This window comes from Mus pahari, chromosome 6 (genome assembly GCF_900095145.1).
Source record: "Mus pahari chromosome 6, PAHARI_EIJ_v1.1, whole genome shotgun sequence".
Lineage (NCBI taxonomy): Eukaryota > Metazoa > Chordata > Mammalia > Rodentia > Muridae > Mus > Mus pahari.
The window spans coordinates 89,058,159-89,075,681 of record NC_034595.1 but is presented as its reverse complement, the minus strand read 5'-3'; the positions used below and the strand labels follow the sequence as shown (position 1 = coordinate 89,075,681).

Genomic DNA, 17,523 nt, shown 5'->3' with positions numbered 1-17,523 from the left:
TGGCAGCCTGATCAATTTTTTTGTTAATTCAAATTTCTTATAAGACATGAACACAGCTAAGGGGATTATAGAATTTTCCATTTTTCCTTCCTGAAAATATATACAGACCTAAAAGTGTCAAAATAGAAATATTTCATATTTTTAAAATTTGAGCATTCTTCTTCCTAAAACAACTTCAAATGACACTGTCAGGCAGGTCTGAGCCTTACTGCCTAGCATGTTATGGCCGTTTTTATTACGATGCAAACAAGATGTATTCAACAGAGTTGTGCAGATACACTCAGTATGCCCAGCTGGATTACATCTGTACAAAAGTGCACTAAAATTTTAAGGAAAATCTACTAAAGATTATTCATCACTATGAGTAAAATCATACAAGAATATTTGCTTCAAATGTGTTACTGCCAGGCATAACACTGCTACAATACTAAAGGCAGGAGGGTTACAAATCTGAGCTCAGTTCTGGGTATATATTGAGTTCCCAAAGAACTTGAGCCTCAAAACCCGATCCTGTTTCAAACTTTTTTTTTTGAAAGTGCTTAATCAGCCGGGCATGGTGGCACACGCCTTTAGTCCCAGCACTGGGGAGGCAGAGGCAGGCGGATTTCTGAGTTCNAGGCCAGCCTGGTCTACAGAGTGAGTTCCAGGACAGCCAGAGCTACACAGAGAAACCCTGTCTCGAAAAACAAAAACAAAAACAAAAACAAAACAAAACAAAAAGCCAGCTAAGGTTTTTTTATCTTTTTTGTTTAAAATTATCTTATAAAGGTTTAATGCTACTGTCAATACTCAATGGGGAGGGAGGGTCTTGTATTTCACAGTATCTTTTCACCTTGTGTGAAAGCTGAAATCAGTAGGTGTGGAGGTTCCTATCAGTAATCTCAGCTCTCAGGAGGCTGAAGAATTAGTGGCCAGCTCACGCTACATAACAAGGTCCAGGCCAGCCTAAGCTACAGTATGAGACTTTGTTTAAACAAAACCACCATCCAACAAACAAGCTTTTCAAAAAGCTTGAACATAATTTGTGTGAAACAAAACCCTTTGGGGAAAAAAAAACATAAAAAAGGAATCATGCTAAAATTAAGAACATCTGATCAAATACTTATATTTTAAGGACCATTCCCAGTATTAGCATTACATTTAAAAAGTTCTAGGATAGCCAGGGCTGCACAGAGACATCTATTCTTGAAATACAAAATAACAACAACAATAGCCATAAAAAACCCCAACTTCAACAAACACCCCCAAAAGATAGCTGTAGTAGGCCTGATGAATGGAGGCCTCAAAGAGCACACAATGGTGTCTGTCCTCTGGAGAGTGAAGCCAGAAGCAGAAGAGCACAGCCACCTGTTCCTGCTCCCTTTTCCTACTGAGCACTGGCCACAATTCCAGAAGGGCAAAGCGAAATCCATCAGTCAGGAAAGGAAAGACCATGTCTCACTTTTAAGGGTCAGTGTTTTTCCTCCAAAAGGCATTGTATTTGCTTTCGATAAGCGCCTGGCAGCTTGTGGCCTGCTCAGTAGCAGAAGCCTGGACACTGTTCCTGCATCAGCAATGGTGGAGGAACAGCTGTCATTTACACGTGGGTGGGAGAGCCTTCCAAGACCCCTGGCCCTGGTGGAAGAAACTGCAAGGCCCAGGTGGGGTCCCAGCAGGACATCCCAGCCAGGGCCTCTGTGTGCTTCCAGAGCTCTCTCCAACTCCTTGTTCTCTAGTGGGGTCTGGTGCCTCAGGCTTACAGGAAACATGTTATCTTCTCTGAGAAATAGCAACTACCCCATGGAATGGTGAATACACACCTGTGCTGCCCTTGTGTATCAATACATAGAGAGATATGCTTTGATTACTCTCCTCAAGCTGAGTGTTTCCTCACACATAGACAGCAGCAGCAAGGCAGGTGCAGTGTGACCCTTTCCCTCCCTTCCAACAAGCTCACTTTCTATCTCAGATTCCCTACAGAGCAGTCGGAGTAACCCTCGGGTGTCTGATGGGACACCGTGAGCAATGTCATTATACAAGAGACTAAAGATAGAGGGAGGAAACGATCATACACAAACCTTGCTTCTGGTCGCTAGCTGCAGTGACAGGGGTGCTGGCAGCAAGATGAGCGCTCTCCACAGTCCCATATACCACAGGGCTGTGCTCAGGGACCTGGCTGGGCAGCTGCTGGGATTTGAAGTACAAAAAAGGGTGATAATGAGCACGCGAACATAAAAACTAGCAACATGGGAGCCAAGCAAGGAGGGGAGGCAGAGGGGACGAGAGGTCACAAAATTAAAAGAAAAGTGGGGTGGGGTGTATACAGGGCAATTGAATAAAAACAGGGGAGAGGAGGACAGAGGCAGCAGGGGAGGGAGGAGAAGAGATGATTACTATTAACCACAGCCAAGAAGACAGCACAAGCACCCGCACATCCACTCCAGTGACCCTTCCTGGCTCCAGCTCAATTACAGCAGTCATGGCTGCCACAGTGGGACAGGATTTAACATCCTCCCATACTGGCTAAAAGTTCTGTCAGCTCTCCTTGTAAAATCCTGAGCAAAGCACTTCATCTGTCCAAAGAGGGCAGACCAAGCTTATAAGAGTTTGCCATCCAGTGACTGACTGAACCAAACGTGTGGAGAGGCCCTGGTGGCTGCCACAGTCACTAAGCTCTGAGATGGACTCCAACATGCAAAGTAGCGGAGGTCCCTGCCACCTTCACTATGGAGCCAGTGCTGTGGAAACTTTGAGGAATCTGAAAAGCAAGTCCAAGCTCTGGCTTCTCACGACAGGAGAAACGCCCATTTTATACTTGGCCATCCTCTGGAACTAAAAAATGCCTGCTAAACCCGGAGTAAGCAGGCTGAGGAAACTAGAGCCATTGTGCAACGTAGAGCAAACAGCAATACAAGGAAGGATAGGCGTTCCAGGCAGGTACACCTGGACTCACAGTTACACAAAAGCCACAGAAGAAAGCAGTGTCTCCCGAGGGCGAAGGCCCATTTTGGTGTCCTATTTTGAATTCTACAGAAATTGCCATAGAAGCCTTTCCTACTACAGGCAGGGAGGGAGCAGTGCAGGATCATTAAGATAGGGGCCACTTAAAGGGGAGGGCTAGCAAAAAATACTTTCAGTTACATGTCAAACTTCTTGAAGTATAACTAGTTAGGTGTACTTTAATCCCAGTACTAGGATGAGAGAGGCAGGTGGATCTCGGAGTTTGAAGCCAACCTGGTCTACAGACTGAGTTCCAGGACAGCAAAAAGAACTATAAAGGTGAAAGATCATTTATAATAGATAATAAATAACACTGCTTTCTAGGGTGTGTAAGATGTAATTTATACACAGCTGTATGTGCAGAGGGTAAAATATCATGAGAAAGGAAATAATGCCACAACTTTGCAAATGTATTAGACCATCAAACTGCTCACACTACACAATTACTTCTCAATAATGGCTACTAAGATCAGAGTAAAGATAAAGTGGCTAATTTTATTTTGAACCAGAGAAAGAAATGGCAACTGCCATAATTATCCTGAGTCCTTATTTTCATGGGAAACACATATTAAATAGGAAATTAGGAAGGCCTCATAGTCAAAATTTAAAATGTTGATTCTGTTCAATTCTATGGGCCAAAGAGAGATAAAGAGGAAAAGGAAAGAATCCAAGTTAATTAGTGTTTTAATAAATTGTTAACTTATACATAGAAGAAAACTTTGTATGCTTTGTTTATTAAAGAAAATACCACAGACTACAGCTTTCAGAAGGTCAGGCGAGGAACCTTCTTCTTCTTACCTGGGTTAGCAAGGATCACATAAACTACTTAGGGTGGTAAGCGCTACTTAGATAGACCCATAAATCTCTAAATACCAGATGTCCATGGAAGATGCCTTAAAACCATATCAAAGAAATAACTACTATTCACTTGTTTGATACAAGCTTTCTGCAGTGCCCAGCTAGCTTTGAAGACGTGCCCTCAACCGGTCTACAAGTCTCAGGCTGGCTGTGGCTGGGAACCTGGTGCGAGTCTCCAGCATTGCAGGGGAGCAGTCCAATCACGAGCCCTACAGACATTAAGAATTAACAGCCCCAGAAAGCAGAGTCCTCAGGAAGGGAGGTTAGAGAAATGTGTCACTTAGTAAAGCTGTGTGTCACACAAACATAAAGACGTGAGCACTTGTGGAAAAGCCAGATGTGGGAGCATTCACCTGTAACTCCATGGCCAGGTGAGGGAGGCAAAAGACAGGTAGATCTCATTAGTCCTTGGTCAGCCAGCCTAGCTGACTGGTTCATTGAGAGATTAAAGAGATGGGGGAGGGGAGGTGCAGGAAGCTACCCTGTCCACATCAGGACCCCAAAGCCCATGAAAAAGCACCGGAGGGCATTGCCATGCTCTCAGTGTGGGGACAGAGTGCACACTGGTAGATCACTGGCCAGCCAGCCTTACGTAATCCATGAAATTCAGGTTCACTGAAACCATGTTTCAAAGAAAAAGGTAGATAGTGTGATAATTTGAATAATCAATCACTTTCTTATTGGATTTAAGGTCCATTCTATGAGACAGAGCCATACCTGAAACTACTAAAGTCGCCAAGAACTTGAACCTAGATGAACCTAGATGCGCATAGGCCCTGAGGGAGCACGTGCTGCTATGGCTCTGCAACAGAAGGACTCCCTCCTAAAAACAAAGAGCTATAGCCACAGACCAGTGCTTGGCTCAGCCCTCCCTCCTCAGAGGCGCTTCCTCTTGCAATAGACAGGAGAGGAAACAAAGTCCCAGAGCTGGACGAAGTGCAGAGAGAGAGAGACTCCAGACACTCAACCCTAAATGGGATGTCTTCATCAAACCCCTTCCCACAGAGCTCAGCATCTATGTGGAAGCTGCTCAGGAATAGACACATATGAACCCCATCTTTGGTGGGGGTGGGGTGAGGGTGAGGGTGGGGGGAAGGGTGATGGGTAAGTTCTCCACTGCCAGTGAAAACAGCCAAATTAAATCAGATTACATTAGATTAAAGGCAGGTTTACTGGGAAGGTGCCCTTGGGCAAGTTCACTGGCCCCAAGGATAGAGGCCTTGGAGGGATTGGGGGGAGGGGGGACGGGACAGGATGAGGGGAAGGAAGAGAAAGAACTCACCTACAAAGAAAAGAGAGACCAAAATATAGTGATAAGAGCTAGAGAGATGGCGCAGAGGTTAAGAGCACTCACTGACTGTTCTTCCAGAGGTCCTGAGTTCAATTCCCAGCAACCACATGGTGGCTCACAACCACCTATAATGGGACCTGATGTCCTCTTCTAGTATGTCTGAAGACAGCTACATCACTCACATACATAAAATAAATAAATAAATAGTTCTTAAAAATGTCAGGGGGAGGGGGGGCCTGGAGAGATGGCTTGGTGGTTAAGAACACTGACTGTTCTTCTGAAGGTCCTGAGTTCAAATCCCAGCAACCACATGGTAGATCACAATGAGATCTGATGCCCTCTTCTGGGTTGTCTGAAGACAGTTACAGTGTTCTTTCATATTTAAATCTTTAAATAAAAAATGTAGGGGGGGGGGCTGGAGAGATGGCTCAATGGTTAAGAGCACTGACTGCTCTTCCAGAGGTTCTGAGTTCAATTCCCAGCAACCACATAGTGGCTCACAATGATCTGGAATAGGATCTGATGCCCTTTTCTGGTGTATCTAAAGACAGCTACAATAAATAAGATAAATAAATAAATAAATCATAAAATGATGATGATGATGATGATGATGATGTCAGGATTACATAGGGAGGGATCTCTGGGAAAAGGGCAGCCCAACCTCTGCCCTGGTAAATTCAGGGTTGCATGCAGGGTATGCCAGGTAGGAACTGAGGGATGCTGGGAGAACGTGGAGGCTAGGCCTGCATTGATGTGTAAAATATGCACCTCAGTGTCTTGACCCAGGTCTGAAACCAAACATGGAGCTTCTTGTTTCAACTTTTTTTTTTTTTGTCTTATTGTTGAGTGTGTGTGCAAGCATGTGTGTGTGTGTGTGTGAGAGAGAGAGAGAGAGACAGACAGACAGACAGACAGACAGACAGACAAGACAAGTGCATGCAAACTTAAGCATGAATGAAGTTGGTGGAGGGAGCTGGGGTAAGAAATGGGAAAGAGTATGATTAAAATATATGAAAAAATTTACTAAAAAGAAAACAAAAATAACTGAACATGAAAAAACATGCAACACTGTCTTCAGACCTCCACACACATGATGGCCACTTGCACAAACGTACAAATTCACATTTAGCTGCACACATGTACACTGGCATGAATACACATATACAGAGCACACAGCTGAGTGTGCCATGAGTGAGCAGGAATTTAAGGCCCTGATACCTACTGGGTAAATTAGGAGGAAATGCTGCCCCTGGCGCAGCTGTGGAAGCAAGAACTAAAGGGTCTGTACTACTGTCACCTTGAACACTTCATACCATATAATATTAAGAAAATGACAATACTGACATAGAAATACTTTAATCTCATTCTTTATTAGTCTTAATCTGACATAATCAATTCAACCACCATGAGCCCAACAGGGGTGTAACCTGTGTTCCCAAACCATGAATGTCATGAACTGGTTCACTTAATGTGTCATAAAAATTACATTAAATACAGACTACAATAGGAACATCTGGAAACACACAAAGAAAATGACTTCCAGCAGAAATAAATATACTGACACACTTGCAGAATCCCAAACTCCTTACCTCAAGTAGGTAGGAATGAAAAATTTTCCCCAAAGAGTGCTGGAAATGACAATAGAAAACCATAAAGATGCCAGCTAATCACAACAGATTAGGACTAAGTCAGCAATCTTTCCTCAATGCTTCAACAGTTTACAGTGTGTGCCAATGCTAAGTTCCATCCTGTTAAACCTTGGTAAGATGCAGGTCCTCACTGCTAGGGGAATCGCACACAGAGACCCACAGACTCAAACACAGTAAAAGGGGAAACTAAATTAGAGCAGAAGAGGAGATTCCAAGAAAACACAGGGAATCACTTTCTAAATTCTGGTTAAGAGGATCACTCTTACTGAGGACTTGGAGGCACAGAACAGATTCTTCCCAAATACAAGAGGACTTCACTCCTCCCGAAACACGTTAACCCAGGGATTGTGGCTCAGCCTGGATTCCAGTACTCAAAAGAGGCTGAGACAGGAGGCCTGCCATAAATTCAAGCACAGCCTGCACTGTGAGCTTGTCTCACAATGTAGCAGACAGACAACAACCACAAGGCACCGGAGTGTCTCCTTGCTAGACAGAGGAGGTAGCCAGCGTGGCCGAGTGCGGCTCCCTGCACTTCAGAGACGGCACAGTTCGAGGACGGCCTGAGCTCCCGACTGGGCTGTGGGCAAAGCAGCAGGAATCTAGAACTGTTCTTCATGCTTCTCTGCACAATTCAGCCACTGCTTCTGTCCAGAAAGGTGACTACTCAACAGTGTTCCAGCAGAGGGCTTTAGCAAGTGTAGCTCAGGGAGCACCAACCACGTCTTGACTAGTCTATAATGTTGGAAGATTTTGAAATAGCTGGAGTAGGGGAAATCCAGAAAATCCCAATACATTCATCTGTGAAAACTGTGTGGGTGGTGGGAACATGAGTCCTATATATGAGAGCAGACTCACAATACAGAGAAGACAGGGCAACAAAACTTGAAATACTAACAGCTCATGCCTACCCTACTACCAGTGAGAAGAAGGCAAAGGCTTCCAACAGTTATGTGCAAATAACATAAGGAATCCTCATATGAAATGCCTCATATATTTAATATGCATAGGTCCAGAGAACATAAACAAGCATGGCCTTCACTGAGAAACACCCAAGACAAATAGCAAAATAATTGAATTTTAAAGACGCAATGAGGAAGAAAGGAAACATACTTCTTCCGAGGGACAGACAGACTCACAGTCAGTTCTTTATCTGTGTGAACTGTGAACAAAACACTGAGAATCTATTGGAATTTAGACAAATTCTCCAGAACAGAATGGACCTAATATCTAGTCAAAGGAAATAAATACCAAGACAAGAGGCACAAAAACAATTTACTGGATGCATCTGGCTAAAAATGTGATATTGGAGGGCTAAAATGCGTTCGAAGGCAGCACAATTGGGGTCTTAATATGTGAGAGGCTGCATCTGGGGGATACAGTGAGCCTGCACTGAGGAGGGAGGATGTGAATGGCAGCCCCTTGGCGAGTAGAGTGCAGGGAGAGGATTCCGGGCTGAAAGCAAGTTCACGCAGGGTCTCTGAGCAGAAGACTCTGAAGCGAGTGACCAGCCTGTACAGCAACGTAACAAAAGCAGAGTTCTGCTTTAGAAATGAGCTCAGCTGTTAAAAGCCTGGGCGATCTTGATGAGGCTGTAACTTCAGTCCCGGGGGATCTGATGCCTTCTTCTGGCCTCCACAGGCAGAAGCCAGGCATAGCAGACAAATACACACATGCAGGAAAACCACTCCTACATACAAAACAATAAATGTATGTTTAGAATTTTAAAAGTAAAGATTAATTCTGACTGCTTGTGGAGGACTCATAGAAAACAGAACGATACAGTTTGTAAGGTAAATGCAGTCCGTGTGCAGAAGTGAGGAGGGCCGTGAGTAAATTTTACCTAAATACAGGTCTGCGACATACTAGGAAGCTCTGTGGAGACAGGAGGGTGAGAAGAAGATAGGAAAACTTGGTATCTGGGATGTGTGAGGGAGGGAGAAAAGGCCCATGAGTTCTGTCTTTAACCTTGAGATGCTGGAATATATCATTTTATGGAAACTAAGGACAAAGTTCCGCTGACACCATATGGAACAACGGTACAACCCATCATGTCCTAACCTGGGCCCAGCAAAAGCCATAGAGAGACAATGAAGGAAAGGCGGACTTCTCAGCGGAAGCATGGGGTAGAGACCAGGATACATGAACTACCTGTGTTGTCTTGGATCAGGAAAGGGCTGTAATAAAGCAAAGCCGCCACATAAATCACTGAGAAGATAGACTGAGAGGCATAGAGGCAGAGGCAGAAGGCCAGCCTAGTGTAAATAGTGAGTTCTAGACTCTGCCATTAATAAAACAAACACAAAATAAGAAATGCTAAGCATTTATGAATATGAACATTTAAAAGTTTCATCAAAGTATCAGAAAGGATCATTAATAAAGTTAAATATTTATTTAATAGTTAATAAAGAGAAGAAGTATATCACTATTGCAGTTCCTATGTGTGAGGTTTACTGCTAGAAGTGTAATGGTCAACACAGCTGCAAAGCCAGGAAGGGCCTGACTGCTGAACTCCCAAGGGCTCCTGATGTATTCAAGACAGTAAGAATGGTCTTAGGGGGGGCTGGTGAGATGGCTCAGTGGGTAAGAGCACCTGACTGCTCTTCCGAAGGTCCGGAGTTCAAATCCCAGTCAAACACATGGTGGTTCATAACCATCCTGAACAAGATCTGACGCCCTCTTCTGGAGTGTCTGAAGACAGCTACAGTGTACTTANATATAATAAATAAATAAATCTTTTTTAAAAAAAAAATATAAACAAGGGGAATGCTCTGATACTGCTGAGATGGAGAGAACCCAATCTAGTCCAAGGGAAACTCTGTAACCCAAAATAGGTAGAAACATCATTCTGAATGGCACTGTTCCACTTAGAAACAAATAGGAAACAATTTGATGGCCTGTCAATTAAACTGTTTAACATACAAACAATGGAATGCTGGCAGTCCTAATGTAGAATATAACTGTCCCTTGGGAATTACACCTGTGGCAAAGCATGAAGCTGATTTCTGTGTGATGAGTTAAGAAGATGCTGTGGCAAATGGTTTACATAAGCCCAAAGGCACAGAACATATGCGAATGCGTACATGTAAATGTATACATGCATGCACATTCAGCGAGAAGGGTCTGAAAAGGCCTCAGAGTCAGGGCCTAACCTCTTGTACTTCTCTTTTCTGTTACTTCCAGAGATTGATCATCTGTGCATGTACAGACATAAAGCTAGATTAATTTTCGTTTGCACTTTTTTGTGAAGACAGGTCTCATGTATCCCAGGCTGCCTTGAACTCAATAGTTAGCTGAAAATGACAACTTCTGTTCTCCCTGCTTCTGCAAGCTCTAGGATATAGGGCATGTGCTACTTTGTTCAAGTAAGTTATTCTAATTTTCTAGACCTAACATAAATGACAGATCGAAGATGCTGGTTCTTCCTAACAATGTGCATCAGTTTCTGGATGGTTACAGTCTCCACTCTCACGGCCTGGCATTCTTAAAGCAGGTAGTAGGGAACAGGAACTATGCACATGCCACCACCACAGCTGATTCCAGTGTCCACAGGGCAGGCTATTGGCTTAGGGGCAATTTACTAGGTTCCATCCAACAGCTAGCTAGCAACAGCTGCTGTCATCTCTCGCTCCCAGTACTACCTATGCTGCCACCTGATGAGAGCCAAGGGCAGCAGTGTGGAAGAGCACTGCTTGCTACCCCAGTCCCTCACCTCCCCCCTCCATCTCAGTCTCTGTCCCCCCCCACACACACACCCCAAGTGCTCCTGGCCAGCCTGTTTCTCTCTTCCTGCTCTTAACTGTCCCTCTCACCTCTCCCCATCTTCTTTTGCACCCTTTCCAGGTCCCTGCTCCTCTCCTTTCCCACAATAAACCTTTAATACTAGGCCTGTTGAATTTGAGAGGGATTCCCTGGTGGAGGCCCCCCAGGTGTCCCTTACTCCTGCTCAGTGTATTTCATAACACATGTAAAGTGAAGCCTTACACTCTTAAAGCAAAGGCTAACTCACTCAGAGTTTGATTAACTGTAGTCTACAAAACTAGGAAAACAAAATCTAATGAGAATGATGGTTTCTATAACCAACCTAAAGCACACTGAGCACTGGCTTCACTGGCTTCTACATAGAAGTGCAAGAAAGCTCAGAATTGGTCTTAAGGCAGTGGAGTTTCCTGACTGACTTAAGACAAGTGGGGAATCTAAATTGTATCTGAAGATACTTTGCCAAAACAGATAAAGTGATAAACCACTCTAACAGCTTTTTTTTTTTTGGAGGGGGGGGCTTGAAGCGGAGTTTCTCTGCGCAGCCCTGCCTGCCCCCTGGCCTCTGCCTCCCAAGTGCTAGGACTAAAGGTGTGCACCACCAAACCCAGTTCACAATTCACTCTAAATCCAAACAGTTAAGCATGCAACAGACCCTGTTCACCATGACATTGCATTTAAACACGAAGAATGCATGCCAGCTTAGTCCCTAAGGCTCGTCATACTGAATAGTAACATTTCATTCAAGGGCTAGTTCTAATACTACTATACTAACAAGAACAATAATGTGACTTAATTTAAAAACTCCCAATTTTACTACAATCATCATTAAAAACCACAAAAATATGCTTCCCAGAAGAGAGCAACCAACTCGCCAGTGCCAAGTTGGACGAATTGGTTGGACGACAAGATGACGATTTAAAAGTTAAATTTTCTTGTTTGTCCTGCCTCCACATTATACATGCAGAAACCTCCTTCCTGATTGAACACTAGTAACACAATATTACCTGTACTGCCAACCCAGCACGAAGCAATTAGTTGTTAAAGTATGAAATGACTTGTCGCAGATTTCTAGTTCCCAGAGGGGTGTGTGTGTGTGTGTGTGTGTGTGTGTAGCTGTTCTGTAAGGGGCAGCTACCCTGTGGCTCTGCAAATTCCCTAAACTACAGAAGATTTACATTCAAGATGTGCCAATGATTCAGTTTCCAACTTTTCCCTGATCTGTGCTCTGTGCCACAAGACCCTTTACCAAGTTTTAGCTATTATTAACTCTAACCGTGATCCTAAAAGTGGCGAGAAAGGAGGGAGGAAGGTATAAGATGAACAGTAGCTTTTAAAATCTATTTTTGGGATGCAGAATTGGCTTAGAACTTAAGAGCACTTCTCGCTATTATAGAGGACCCAAGTTCAATTCCTAGCACCCACGTGGTAGCTCCCATTCCAGGCGAGCCAACACCTTCTGGTCTACACTGGCACCAGACATGACACAGTGCACATTACTGTCTGCATGTGGACATTTTAAAATCCTACCTATCTAGTCTCTTCTGTTCCTTTTCAGAGGCCAGCTGCTACGCAGCAGGTAATTCTGAGGAGAGAAACCTCTCTTGGTCACTAACACCACCAACAATGGCCGAAGGACTTGCTATTGAGGGAAGAGGGGGGAATAACATTGCTTCTTCCCCACTGTAGTAGGTAAACTAACTAGGCTGCTCTTAGAGTGGAATCTTTGTCTCTCGGGTGGAAAGCATACCGTTCTCTAAGACCTGTGTATACATCTACATTCAAGCACGATGACCATCTGGTGGGGCCTTGGTCACTGGAAGCACACTTTCTAAGTGTATGATACATAACATCTGTAGGAGGCACACAGAGGCCATGTAAAAACTTACTAAGGAAGACAGCCTCTAATTCCACCGACTCCTAGGGCAGACAGCAACAGTAAAAATTCCCTTTGCCCTCAGGTTTTTGTCATGTGGACCCAAGAATGTTCCTGTCAGTGGACTCTCAGTGGCCATCTCTGGTGACCTTCAGTGACTCAGGCCTGCCATGAGTTCCATGCAGACTCCTTTTGGCTTAGCTCAGTGAAGTTCCATGTGTGGCCATTTATGAATCCCGCTGACAGAAAAGGCAACATATCCATGACTATGACAACACACTGAGACAAGAGAAGACCTGCCTCCTTTACCAGAGTCATCTTTCCTCACTATTGAAATCCATGGGTGCCTGACAGAGAATAGGCACAGGTCTTAGAGAAGGCATGGTCCAGTCCTTTCACCCGGTCTTTCTTCTCCTCTCAGCCCCACTGGTTGATCTCTTTGATGCCTTCATACTTCCTGTGACCTGCTGACAGGACCCCTGAGTCCCACAAGATCTATGAGCAACGGTGTCTTGATTCAGTTATTGTGGGTGAACCTCCTCACTCAGCTGACCCACAGACCCGCAGACCCAAGCCAAGCTAAACTGTGCTGTCAGTCTTAAAAGAGAGCCTTAGAAACCACAGCAGGGGAAAGTGCAGCACTCAACTATTTAATAACGTGTGTGTGTGTGTGTGTGTGTGTATGTGTGTTATATTCCTACATTACATTTTTCTGAAAGGTGTCTGTCTGTATCCCATTCTCGAACTCCCAGGACTCTCTGATACAGCCTCACGTAACCCACTAGTACTAGGTCTCTATGATCGGCGACTCTGTGGAGTCTATGCTGTACAACCCTGAACATAAACCAAGGGCAGCCTGGATGCCAGCAGTCGGCTTTGCTATGAACGTTCAAGCAATTGTGTGGGACTTAAGAGGAGTTAAGTAATGGAGTCCCATCTGCTATGAAGTTCTGGCCAGATGCTAAGCAGGGTTAAAGCACTGCTACAATTTGTTGCAAGTATAGTGCTATATGTCTGCCATTCTAAGCTTAGGAGACTGGGCAAAAGAACTGCCATCAGTCTGAGCTCAGCCAGGGCCCTTATCTCAGAAAAGAACACCAAAACAAGTTAAAGTCACCCTTGTTGGAAGCACTCCTGGTAATTAGGCAGACACACCAAGGGTAGGAGAAGTAGATTCCCTAGGAATTTCCTACACCCCCAGCTGTGGGGCGCCAATGCTGTCCTGGCTACCTTAAACTGAAGGGCTATAGCTCAACAGCCAGTAGACAAGCTGCATGCCAGCAATGGCCATTTGGAACATTCCAGGGATGCCTGAAAAAAACTACACAATTATAGAAGTCTGCCCTAGCTCTTGAATACACAGCCAACCAGGTCTGCTCCAGCTGTCAGTTTGTGCTAGCACAGAACAAGGTGGACTCCAGATGAGCCTGTAGCCCTTTCCATCTGGGACACAAAAGGAATACCTCACTTGCTGACCCAGCAGAAAGGTCACTGTAACTGAGGCTAAGGAGGGAAGCCTGTGATGGGAATAGACATCAACCTTTGCTTGCACGCAAGGTGAGTTGTGATTGTCTCAAATACCTCTCATCTGGCTACAAATGCACACTGTTGAGGCTCAAGTACTGACTCTGCAGGGAGATGCTGTCATGTGTCACCCTTCCTGGTGTTGTGACATTAGGTCCAATAAAAGGCTTGAGAAGTTGTACCTTGCCTACTTTCAGCTGTATGGGCTGAGCTCACAAGAAAAAAAATAGACATCAAAGTGTCTTCAGTGGCAGAGTCAGCAGGCATGTCAACAGCAGGTGATCAGTTGGCAGAGCTCAGTAGAAGAGGGGAGGCAGCCAGTAGCTGGCTGCTTGGCAGCAAACGAAAAAGAAACTGGATGGTTTAAGAACAGCCAGGGCAGAAGAAGGTAAAAGAAAGATGGCATGGGAGGGCAGAGGCTGAGCCTGAAGGATAAACACTGCTGACGGTCAATGGATAGAGACTGTGGAGTCTGGATACAGGGAGAAGGATAGAGCGGTTAGGTCTTTATAGCCCAGAGCTGTAACACTGCTGCTGCTGCTAAGGGCAGAGGAATTCCGACTTCCAAGACCTACGTAAAGACTGCTACCACTAGAGGGCACCACCTACTCTCAAACACCCAAGGAAACAGCCTGCCAGAATCAGCTCACCCATCTATTATTCTGGACAGAGCAGAAAAAGACCCAGACTTTTTGCTAACTGGAAATAAGAGCAGGCACACTATAAGATCAAAAACATTCCTGGCCCAACACACCAACAGAGAAGGCCGTCCTCCTAACAGCTCTTGAACTAGAAAGCCATTCAAGATGGACTGGCAGGAGGGGACCGGGTAGCCCACACCTCTAATCCCAGATCTCAGGAGGCAAAGAGGCAGACACTTTCTGTGAGTTCAGGCCAACCTGGTCTAGAGAGCGAAAGACAGCCAAAGCTACATAGTGAGATCCTGTCTCCAGCAGCAGCAGCAGCAGCAGCAGCAGCAGCAGGAGGTGGATCCAGGATCATGTCCTAGCTTCAAATGTCTATTACAGGCCCAGTGCCAAGGGCTTTCTAGAAAGAGAATTCAGCGCCAATGTTCAGACCCTGCAGCCTTTAGGAAAAGAACGGACTCAGTATTTTTGGCACGACATAATCTCTCTTCACCAAGTTCAGCCCGTCTATGGGCAAGCTTTCCATGACTTACCAGAAATGAAGCCAGAAGCCGTAATGCTTCTGCTGTTGACTTTAAGAGGAAAAGTACACTCATCAATTAAACAGCTACAATCCATCCCACAAACTCCACACATACACAAAGCCAAGATTTGTACGGATGGACTCAAATGTCTGTATGTGGCTCAGTAAGACACTTAAGAACACAAGAGACAAGACTGGAAAGCACTCCACAGCAATCACTGTCACCATATAGACACCAAGACCTGGACTCGTGCCTGTGGTCCCAGGGGAAGGGGTAAGGACTGAAGAAGAGATGGGGAAGCACAGGGTCACACTTGCAAGATCCCAAGACAGTAACGGACTGGGTGGAGAGAGAGAGTTCCACTAGTAAAGGCACTCAGTGTTCTCCCAGAAGAAAAAAACCCAACCAGATACACCATATAGAGAATTTAAATACAGAAAGATACAGATTTTCAAGGTGAGAATTTAAAGTTGTCAACTACACGCTATCTTAACTGATGTTTGAAAAGAGACTAAAGTGTGCATATCCTGACCAACCAACTGCAAACTCTGCTGTAGCACACACCTGGCCGCCTGAAATAGCACACACCTATGTCTAGAATTATACCTGGCTGTCAATAAACCAAATATGTAGGTCATTTCAGATCTACTATCCTATTGCATGGTCAATTCTAGAGAGGAAACCACACTCTTAATCATTCAGACATAAAATGTTTAAAGAAGACAATTTCAAAAATAAGTTCTGTAACAACCTTGAAACCCTCTAACCGAGGTGGCCACATACTCTTTTCTATAATGGGGACTGCGACAGAGAGGGCCGTCACTCCCAAGGGAAACACATATTACAACACAGGTCAAGCCAACAGGTTTACGAGGGCTCTGAACTAAACTCGCTCACTCTCAGTGACCTCCATATCTCAGAGCATTTCTTTGAGGCTCTGTGGCGTTAATCAAGTCAGTGGTTGGCTACTCTGACATGTCTTACCTCTGGTCTAATGCTCATTTGTAAATCAGCTCTAACTTAGCATAGTTACAGAAGACAAACCAAATGATCCCCTGAACAGAGGCTTCCGTCTGCTGGCCTCGAGGTGACTGGCTAAGCTGGAAAGTCACCCAGGAACAAAATAAAAAGCTTCAAACGTGGGAAGCCAATTTCATACCAAAGTCAATTTGCTCAAGCCTAGCTCTTCTTGGGACTCTTCCATTTCTTCTAGGACCAAAGCCACATACTTTACCAGTCAGTCCTGCCAAAATTCACAGAGCAGTCTTGGAAGCACGGCTGTGGAGGTCCTGAATGGGAAGGACCTGGGCTCCATCCACAGACTCTAACGGGTACAGTCTTCTCAAGCATTCCTGCTGCAACGCTTACGTCCTCACTGTGACACCACCCTCTTCCACGGCACTTCGTCCGAAGGCTCCACAGCGGCCTCGTAACTACTCACGCAATAGGGTGGTTTCCAAGGAACAAAGCACCTTTGGATATCATGGAACAGTTCACTAGCAAGTGTGGCAGCACCTGTGCTCTGAATGGGAAGCCAACCCACAGAAACAGCGCCAGTAAAACCTTAAAGCAACTTGGAAAGAGAACTGTGTCTGTGTAAGCTTCCTGAGATACTCAGGCTCTGGACAGATGACAGAGAAGAAAGGACAGAGAGTGGCTATGGAAGAGAGCGAGGAGGTCAATGAGTGAGTGCCCAGCGCCCACTGTCACGGTCATGCTCACTCTACTTACCTGAGGAGGCGTGGGTGTGGACGCGGGTCTTCCTATAGGCGGAGTGGGATTTCTGCTGCCACCTCCAGACATAATCTCCTCTGTTATGTCTTTACCTCCCTGATTTGGATCTCGAATTCTTATCTACAATATTAAATAAAATGGTAAGTGTAAATGTGGTATCTGTGTACCAGATTTGGATGATGAATTAAAGGTACACATAGAGATAATATTAAATTTGTTAACTTTCACTTTAATCTCAGAACCATACGTGGTCATTCCAAAAACTGCAGGCACCAAGCTATGACAATAACTGTAATGGCAGAGAAAGCAGGACTAAGCGGGTTTAACTTCTAGGTCAAAGAAGGAAACCATCTATGCTTGTGTAAGATTGTCAAATACATTGATTTTACTCAGAGTTCTTAATAGCAACGAGAGCCACAGATAGCTTAAGAATAACAAAGTGCCTGAGTTAAGTTTTTTATGCCCTAATGGTGAAGTTCAGAAAATAAAGATGTGAATTTGTTGTATTGCAATGGGACTCTATCTGGCTGCAGTACACACTGCTGTAAGGACAGTGGCTGTCCTGTTGCTTTGTCTGAGTAAAGGCACAGACACATCACACAGGCCAAATGAGCACAGAACAGTTCAATGCTATCCTACATCTTTACAGGTAAATTATCAAAGTACCAGGAGGAAGGATGAAGCA

At 44.7% G+C, this 17,523-nt stretch overlaps 1 protein-coding gene across 22 annotated transcripts in view; it reads right to left on the bottom strand.

The window, feature by feature from the left end:
* Eif4g3 (eukaryotic translation initiation factor 4 gamma 3) overlaps window positions 1–17,523 on the bottom strand; it is a 212,377-nt gene that overhangs the window by 83,443 nt on the left and 111,411 nt on the right. For 19 of the 22 annotated variants that reach the window (XM_029540031.1, XM_021199480.2, XM_021199479.2 and 16 more), the window contains 2 exons: window positions 16,836–16,958; window positions 2,058–2,166 (listed from right to left, as the gene is read on the bottom strand). In XM_029540031.1, coding sequence (XP_029395891.1) covers window positions 2,058–2,166; window positions 16,836–16,958 — 232 coding nt within the window. The remainder of the gene's footprint in view (window positions 1–2,057; window positions 2,167–16,835; window positions 16,959–17,523) is intronic. The other 3 variants (XM_029540030.1, XM_029540032.1, XM_029540014.1) reach the window with 1 other exon arrangement.